Raw genomic sequence first — 10,279 nt, forward strand, 5'->3', positions numbered from 1 at the left:
CTACTTTTTTCCACAGTTTTATAGTATGGCTTAGAAGCTTGATACCTCTATAGTTGTTGCAGCTCTGAATATCCTCCTTGTTTTTGTATAGAGGGATCATTACGCTCGACCTTCATTCTTCGGGCATCATTTCCATCTTAAAGATGACATTAAATAACCTAGTCAGCCACTCCAAACCTACCGAGCTCGCGCTCTTCCAAAATTCTCCAAAAATCTCGTCAGGTTCGGTCGCTCTTCCCCAGCGCATCCTACGCACAACACCCTTAACCTCTTCGACCATAATACTCCTACAACACCTAAAATCGTGACGCCTCCCTGTATGTTCCAAATCTCCCAACACAATCTCTTTGTCCCCTTTTTCATTCAAGAGATTATGGAAGTATGACTGTCATCTCTGTTTAATGAGGGTCTCCTCTACTAATACTTTTCCAAGTTCATTCTTAATGCACTCCACTTGATCCACATTACGTGCCCTTCTCTCCCGCGCCCTGGCTAGCCTGAACAATTTTCGATCCCCGCGTTTCTCTTCTAGTTCAGCATAAAGGCGTTCAAAAGCTGTCATTTTGCCATCGAAATCGCCGATTTCGCCTCCTTCCTCGTTATCTTATAAAGTTCCCTATTCGTCCACCTCTCCACCTCATCTATTCTTTCTATCAATTTTGCTTACGCCATCTTCTTTGCTTCCATCTTCCCTTGCACTTCTCCATTCCACCACCAGTCCCCTCGATGACGACTACGACTACCTGTCGAGACTCCAGCACTTTCGTTGCTACAACCCTAATACAACTAGCCGTCCTATCCCACATACTGTTCGCATTCCCACTACTATCTCAGGCCCCCATATCCTTCAATTTCTTTCCCATCTCCAGGGCACTAGCCGTAGTCAAACTCCTCTATCTGATCCTAGGTCGGTCATCCCCGACTCTCTTCTTCCTCGTCATCTTGATCCCCAAATTCATCACCAAGAGCTTATGTCGAGTCGTAAGATTGTCGATCAGAATGACCTGCACAAACCTTTATCATTTTTCCTAAGGAGTAAAAAATCTATCTGAGTCCTAGCCACCGAACTACGGAATGTTACCAAGTGGTCATCCTTCTTTGGGAAACTTGAACTGTCTATCACCAACCCAAAAGCTCTTGCGAAATCCAAAAGTAAAACTCCTTCTCCATTTCTGTCCCCGAAGCCAAAGCCTCCATGCACATCATCATACCCTCCCGAAATAAACCCGATGTGCCCATTGAAATCCCCTCCCACGAAAAGCTTTTCAGTAGGCGGAATGCCTCCCACTAACTCGTCCAAATCCTCCCAAAAGTGCCTCTTATCCTCCTCGCCTAAGCCCGCATGGGGCGCATAAACACTAATAATGTTCAACGTGATTCCTTCAACGACAACCTTAATCGACATCATCCTATCAGTGACTCTCCTAACCTCCACCACCTGATTCCTTAAATCACTGTCTACTAAAATGCCTATCCCATTCCTATACTTCGATCTACCAGAAAATCAAAGCTTATAATCGTCTACCTCTTTAGCTTTAGAACCTACCCATTTGGTCTCTTGGACACAAACTATGTTAATCTTCCTCTTCTTTAGAATCTTAACTAGCTCTATGGATTTTCCCGTTAACGTCCCAATATTCCAAGAACCTACTCTCAGTGTAGACGCTCTTTTAACCCACTTACCCCTCCTTACACTCGTCCCTGTCCCTGTCCCCGTCCTCGTCCCTGAGCGAGAACATGACCCTAGTCTACCATCACTATCCAGAGCCACGAAAACGCGTATGAACTAATAAATTATTCAAAGGTCTAAAGTCAGCAAAATGTAACTACAACTGTATGAGCAAAGAATAGATATGGAAAGATATGAAAATCGGAGGTACCAACTCCAGTTGCAATGAACCTGGTTGCGGCCGGAAAACACTGAAAGTGAAAAGTAAACATTACGGAAATCCTCAAATAGCAAGTGATTGTTCAAAGAAACTCTCTGAGGATTTTCATCAAACACTTTGTGTGCAAGCCGATAATTCGAATCACGGAGAAAATTCAGAGAGAAGAATCAAGGAAGGAACAGCGGGAGAGGGAGTATATATTTTTTCACTCAGTAATGAGGAAAAAGTTAATTTTATAAAAAATAATTTCCATCGTAACAAATATACTCTAAAATGTTCTTGAGAAGGATAAAAAGTGGTAGGGACATGGGAGTCAATCCAAAAGTAATAATTTGTAGCAATTAGTCACACGCATGAAGCTAATGAAGAGTGGTTGTACTTTTTAAGTCAAGTGAATTTACCAGAGTCATGGATATAAATACAACCAATATAGTAGTTGAAAAAAAGTCATGAAAATCTTTAAAGTCTATGTCTAGTAATGTTTTCAAAACAATAAGTTAAAGGGTAAATATACTTATGACTTATAAGCACAGTTAAGTGATTTAATGAGGTGAGAATACATATTGATTAATCATGATTAAGTATTAAAAATCTACGTACGAAGCCATTTTTTGCATCTCTATTGACTTGATATAAACGTCGAGTACGGGTAAATATTTACCATTACGAAAAGGAACCTCAGAGGCACTTTTATTAAATTCTGAGGGGTATGGTACTTTTTTTGTTATTTTAAATTTTCAGTAAGGATGTAGCAAATGCTACCATAAGCATAATATGGTGGGTTAGTTGAACAATAATTTTGAAATTCTTGCCAATAAACACTTTTTTGGGGGGTAATAGCAACTTGATCATTATCCTATAAGCTTAATAGAATTAAAGAAAAAAGACGAGAAATAACAACATTTAGCAAAATAAAAATAGAATAGGTTAATGAAAGAAACAAAGAATAAAGAGCCCTATTATTGGTTAAGACTTAGGTTCATTCCTAAATTATAAATCATCTAAATATTAAAAAATAAATAGTATTTAATTACAAGAATAAAATATATATAAAATAATAAATTATCTCTTAATTTTTCAAACTTAACAAGTAAAGTTGACAATTATTTTTAAATAATATGCAGGATAAAGTAATGATGGACGGAGTAATTAGGAGATACTAAAATTTAATATTTGTAAGAAAAAGATATTTATGAACAAAAGGTGCCAACTGTCTTTGCTTGTTTTTTTTTTCATGGTGTTTGGTATCCGTATTGGAGTCCGACTAAATTTAAATTCGCGTCAAAAAGCTTAAAGCGCTCCCTAAAGGCGATTATGTACCTGAGGGACTCAAATCTGAAACCTTCAATTAAGAATGAGGAAGTACTTACGACTCCACCATAAACATCGTTGATAATTGTCTTTGTTTGTTATGTTACAACACAGCATTGAATAGAGTAGTAATTCACCCCATTTATGGGAGAACCGTAGATGGATACAAACTATTTAGGCAAATAAAGATTGAAGATAACTATTTACCCCTTGTCCCCTTTTTCCTTTGGCCTTATTGCCTTTTTGTTCTTTTATTTATTTAAATTTTGTGCATGACAATGTATAAAAAATAAAATAAAATTGTACCATCGTTAATCTATTTATAAAGAATATGAATTGTTTATAACAAACATGATCTAATAACTTGAAAGATAAAGTAAGATAACTTAATATAATATAATCCTACTAACTTACACTTATATATATAGCCTTAAATCCATTAAGTATTACTTTTTTAGTGAACATGAAGAGGGTGGCTGTTGAACAAGTAGATAATAAGAAGCACAAGCTGACCAATTAAATAGACTAATATCAATAGATATAACAAATGTTCTCATCTTTTTTCTTTGATATTTATTAGGCATAATACATAAAATGAGAAAAATGTCTTTTAACTTGGTCTCATTTGATATTTATATTCTCCAACTTTGTGTGTTCACAAGTAGGAACTTAAACTTGTATAAAATTGAATAAGTAGACACACACGTCCTACGTGACATAATACACATAAGACGTCATGTAGGATGCCAATATGTACATATTTCAATTCTATGCAAATTTAAATATCTATTTGTGTACACCCAAAATTAGAGGATATAAATATCAAATAAAACTAAATTAAAATATTCATGCCTATCTGTGTACCTAATTACAAGTCTCAAGAAATATAAAACCAATTGATGATAAAAGAATCAAAAGATGAAAAACAACACAATTACAATTCTCTCAACTTGTTCTCATCTTTTATTGATGTATATTTCACTCTGTTGACCTAATTACAATTCTCAAGAAATATATAATAAAAAAAAACATATGATGATAAAAGAATCAAAAGGTAGAAAAAAACAACATAATTTCTCTCAACTCTTTGCTTCAATGTTCCTAAGATTCACACGTCGTGCTCAATCAAATAATGGACACTGATTACCAATTCAAATTGTCTCTCAGGCTCAATGGAAAGACAATATTGTTCTACACTTCATCAAGACGAAAATCATGCATTTCCTCCAAAACATCATTTGCCTTTTCCTCAGCCTATCAGCAAAACAACGAATTCAACCTCAGATATCCTTTGAGGTAGTATAGTTCACACAATAACACTAAACAACAAAGAAAAATGAACTCTTTCAAATGCACAGTATAACTTCATAAAAACAACTATAAGCACTGTCCACACTGTAAAAAACAAAAAACAAAGAGGCAACAGTGCATCTTCAACTGACAAAAAACTTGAGAAAATTTTCACTTTGGGATCAAAGATGAGTTGAGTCCTTTTTCTCATCATTATCATCATACTTTGGAATCCACCAAACTCTTAGACTTTTATCAAGACTTCCACTATACAACATGAATCCACCCCCTACACTACCTGTTGAAGCTTGTAAACACTTAACAGGTCCTTCATGTCCTTTAATAACACCAAATTTAAACAACCCTCCATTGATTTCCCTTTTCCATATACAAATACTCTTATCAGCTGATCCACTACACAAGAATTCACCCATCATTAAACACATACACAAAACAGCCATTTCATGTGCTTTCACTTCACATATCAGTTTCCAACTATCAAGATTCTTGTTACCTACCCACCCCATCACATACCCATCTGACCCTCCACCATAGACAAAAACCCCATCTTCAGAAACCACCACAGAGTTCAAAGAAACATCTTTATGACCCTCCAAAATACCCTTAAGTGAATGTGTACTACCACCACCACTTTTCCAAGCTTTAATCTTTCCATCAGCTGAAGCTGAATAAACAACCCCATTTTTACTAGCAACTAATCCATTTATAGCATCATCATGAGCTTTAATTGACTCCAAACACTTCAGATCAGAAATTCTCCAAACTTTCAAACTTTTATCCCAGGAACCAGAATAAATGTAACCATTACAAACAGCTAAACAAGAAATGCTGTCAGCATGTTCAATCCATAATTTCTTATGATGTCTTCTTGTCTGAACATAATTACTCTGTTTCATAAAATTCCCAAGATAATCTTTTGTTGTGGGCAATGTATCAATAAACCTGAAAACATTTTCAGATCTTCTCGAAACCTTCCATACACGAATCCTTGAATCTTGATGTGCTGTGAAAACTTTGTTTCCAACAGTGACAAGTGCTTTAACAGAGCCATCCCCTGTTCCAAATTTCGTAAATTGTCGTAAATCAGGCTGTTGCCAAACAATAATATCCTTACCTTGAGAAGCACTGAGGATGAATTCCCCACAAAGGGCTAAACAAGAAACTGTTCCTACATGGCCTGAAAGAACAGCAAGGGATTTGTAAGAGTGGAAACAAGAAATGGGGATTCTTGAAATCTTGAATTGAAGATCTAATAATTGGAAATCTTGAAATCTTCGCGATGTTTCTGGGCTTTCTTCTGATTCACTGCTGCTTGTGCTTTTGCTTGATGATTCGGATAACAATGGAGTTCTGTAGGCTGGTGATGCCATTGAAAGTAAAAGGCCTTTTTTCTTTGATTGAAGCATAAGCTTCTTTTTTTTGTATATGGAACAGAGTGAGAAGAAGAAGAAGATGGTGATAGAGGAATAGTAAAAGATGAAGCTTAATAAAACGCAGAAATGGTGAGACTTTATAAAGAGAGACGTTATAGATATAGAAATATTAGTATATCAAAGAGACGTTATGGATTTTGTGGGAAGGGAAATTTAGCAAATAACCATCCTAATAAATTTAATTAGGCTACTTAGTATAGTTTACATATTTACGAGTTGTAGATATAATTTAAGGTGACTCATTTATATAATTTGAGGGTTTGTATAATTGAACTATTTTTGTATAAATTCAAAATAACAAATTTATATAAAACACAAACATCTAAACTTTAAACAATTATACAAAATTACATACAAATTTTGAATTATACAAACGTGTGCATTATACAAACTCGAACTATAATTAATGTTAAATGTTAGTGGTGAATTGTAAATTAGTTAAACTAATTAACTAGTATATATTTGCTTATTCACTTAATACCATTTGTTGAATATAACTCTCATTCGTTTTTAATTTACGTGACACCATTTGAAATTTCAAGATTAAAACTTTAAAACTTTGATTGAAATTTCAAGATTAAAACTTTAAAACTTTGATTGTGGCTTCAGACATTAGAACTTTAAGTTTTTTAATATAAAATTATATACTTGAAAATTGTCTAAAAGATACTATACATCACAATATTTACAATTTAAAATGTTTAAAAGTCGTATTAAATAATTTATTTAACTCTCAAAATTTTATCCGCACGTAAATTGGGACAGATGAAATATTGAAATTGTTAAAATCGAACAATTCATATTTTCTATAATGATGATTTGGCACACTGACCTATTTGTAATTCTTTAACGAGAAGTCATAAATTTATATTTGATAATCAATAATACCTTATTAAACTTCTCATTATACCTTATATAATATGCTCTCATAATCATAAAAATGTGAAAGTATTTTAAAAACAGCATATTTTAAGAGTACTTTTAGTTTGCGTTAGAAGGGGAGCCTTGGAGTAACTGGTAAAATTGCTGTCATGTGATCAGGAGGTCACAGGTTTAAGTCTTGAAAACAGCCTCTGGCAAAAATGCAAGATAAGGTTGTGTACAATAGACCCTTGTCCTCGGGCCCTTCCCCGAACCCTGCGCATAGCGAGCGCTTTAGTGCATCGGGCTGCCTTTTTTTAAAATTTGCGTTAAAAAATCGTCTCCATCTTTATAAAACTCCTTAGTAGTCTAACATCCTCATATAATATAAGCTTAAAAATATAGTTTATAGCCAATTAAACACCCCAATATGGAAAATCCTTACCCACCAAATGTTCCTGGAGTGTGTTTAATACATATACCACTTCTTTTGTATAGACAACATATATTTTTACCAATAAAATAAGGTGTGTGAAGAGTTAAAAATATATATTTGATGTTTTATTTGATCCGTTCAAATTTAGTAGATTCAATCGTTTAATCAAATTTAATTTACGTATATATATTTTTTATATTATGACACATGTCATGCTTTGATAGTAGCATGTAGATATGTGAAGTACAAATTGGAAATATGGTGAAGTGTAATTTGGGAAGGAGGAGCGTTGAGGGGAAAAAAGGAGCATGGATTTCTTGCAAGAAAGACTATGCAATGAATATAATACAATTAATGAAAAAGTGTATAGCATACAATATTGTATACGAACCTCTATTTCAAAATAAGTGTTTGTTTATAGTTTGAGCATATTTTTAAAGAAATTATTTAATTCAAAAAAATAAAAAACAGTTTTACTAACTTATTCTTAATAAATATCTTTAGAAAGATATAGTCCGTTAGTAGTTTTTTGGTTATGTAAAAATTTCTTTAATTAAATAAGGATAAAGTGAAAAAATCAATGTTTTGTTGATGAGGTAAAATATCATTTAAATAAAATGAAAAAAGCTAAAACATCAATCATTTTGGTATATGTATTATACTAGCATTTCCTCCATTGATTTTTACTTGTCCACTTTGCTATAAATTCATGTCTATTCTTACTTGTCCAGTTTGAAAAATCATGATATAAATCAGCACCCTTATTATTAACTATAATCATTTTTCAATGCACTTCTCAAAATATGATTTTTTTTAATCTCTCTGTCCACTTTTACTTGTTTGTTATACAAAAGACTTAAAAAGTTAATTGATAATTTATCATTTTATACTTATTTTATCTTTATTATAAAATACTCTCTATCATTTTCAATATTTATATGACTGGTAATAATTTGGGGTAATACAGTAAAATTACAAATCTATTTATTGATTTTAAGTGGTGTGTCAAGTCACATATGAATAAATAAACATGCACAAATGAAAAATAATCAAATTGTGTATTATTTATTTATTTCTGAAAAAAGTATGTCAAATGAAGACTAAATAAGTGAAAATAACGGAGGGAGTAGTAGTTAGGAGGCTAGGGTGGTGCAACGGCTACTTGGACTAAAACAAAATTACAAGTTAATGAATACAAGTTTCCACAATTGGGACCCTAAACAGGCTGTTCTGAACTTTTTGGACCAAACATTTTTGGGTTTCTTTGCTTTATTATTTTATATTATATTTATATATAGTCATGTGTTGACCAATGATGACAAGACTCCTCAACTGTTTGGTAGGATTCCAACAAGGAATGAGTAGTCCATTTTTGGTAACACTTGTCTTAACGGCTTGATTTTGGATAAATATTTTTTTTATACTATCAGATCATCTAAATAATATTGGTAGAGCAAATTAGAAGTCATTAATTTTGGTAGGGAGGACCACTACATGGTACGCTCCAAAGATACCTTAGTTTAATATACTAATAATAAAAATAAGAAAGATTTAGACAAGTAGATAGTGAACTACCAATTAACTCCTTACTTGAAGGCTCCTCGTGAAGAATTAAGTGTTACAAACGTAAAAAAAATTATTTACTACTTTTTGGGATGGTTGGTTATGGCAGTTAGTCTATGGTAGAGGATTCGTCAAGATTCAGCATACTGTTCATTTCATCCATGCAACATAACTTCATTGCCAGGTGGATTTAAAATTTTACTTCTTTGAATTCCGTCTTTAAGGTTTTAGATTTGAACCCATTGTATTTATAAAGTTGTAAGTTTATATCTACTATTTATTATAATTTGGGATAATACACAAGTATTCCCTCAACTATAATCGAAATAGCTAGGACATACTTTAACTATATATGGTCCTACTGTCCTCCTGAATTATTTTAAAGTATAATAAACACACCCTAAAACCTATATAATCACTCACATGAAGGGAGGTGCTTTACACTTGCCTCCACGTCAGTGCCACGCCAGCGTCACGTCAGTGCCACGTCAACGCATTGTTAGATTTTAAAAAATAATCGTCAGATCTAAAAAAAAAATATTTTTTTTTTAAAAGAAGGAATTTAATTTAAATTGTGCTCACCATATATTGCCTAAACTAAATCTCTAATGTGCAATTTTTTTTTTCAAATTTCATGTTAAGTGTTTGAGTAAAAAAAGAAAAATTCTTCCAATATTATACAAATTGATGAAATATCTGAAAAAAAGATCACCGGCAATTTAAGTATATTGTGAAAAAATTATTTATATTTATAAAAATGATAAAATTGGGCTATTTCATAATGAAAAAAAGAAATTTTAATTAAAAAGATATCAACTTAAGTTTTAATGTTAACTGTTTATGTGTATTAATTAATAATGAAAATATCCAATTGAAAATGAACATGTGTTCAAATTAGTCAGATTTTATACTTCTTTTATGTCTCTCACTTGCCTCAAAGAAAGTGAACACACACTCTGTGCCACCTCAGCATTGAAGGGTGTGTTTATTACATTTTAAAATAATTCAGGAGGGTAATATGACTCATGTATAGTTAAAGTGTATTCTAGCGATTTCGATTATAATTAAGGGAGGTATTTATGTATTATCCCTTATAATTTTAATAAACTTTTAAATGTAAATTTATGTTTCGCATCAAAAATATTGAGATGTTAAAGCTCCATCCGCCCCTGACTAGGAGAGGTAACCAAAAGAATTTTACTTTCCCCCTCCAGGTCCACCGACCAAAGGAAAGTGCACGACTCCTGTGTCCCCCTCCCTCCCAAACTGTTTATGTTGTGTATGACTTATTAAAGAAGTCGGAAAAGTATTCTTTACAAAAATTTCTTCGACTTAAGATCTCTGATTAATAGTGGATGAATCTCATCCATTCACATTCTTTCATGATAATTCCTCTCTCCTCCGTTTGTCTTGTTCTTATCACTATTACTCAAGCAAGGTGCAACTAGATTTTTGATTGAAAGGGGGACAACCGA

General features: G+C 32.8%; 1 protein-coding gene across 1 annotated transcript; it reads right to left on the reverse strand.

Moving 5' to 3' along the window:
- Positions 1 to 4,416: 4,416 nt before the first annotated feature.
- On the reverse strand, positions 4,417 to 6,109 carry LOC129884878 (protein JINGUBANG). Its single transcript, XM_055959152.1, has one exon. The coding sequence runs from the start codon at positions 5,915 to 5,917 to the stop codon at positions 4,673 to 4,675; it is 1,245 nt and encodes a 414-aa protein (XP_055815127.1). The 5' UTR covers positions 5,918 to 6,109; the 3' UTR covers positions 4,417 to 4,672.
- Between the last annotated feature and the right edge of the window lie 4,170 nt (positions 6,110 to 10,279).

Source organism: Solanum dulcamara, chromosome 4, assembly GCF_947179165.1.
Source record: "Solanum dulcamara chromosome 4, daSolDulc1.2, whole genome shotgun sequence".
NCBI classification, from domain to species: Eukaryota; Viridiplantae; Streptophyta; class Magnoliopsida; order Solanales; family Solanaceae; genus Solanum; species Solanum dulcamara.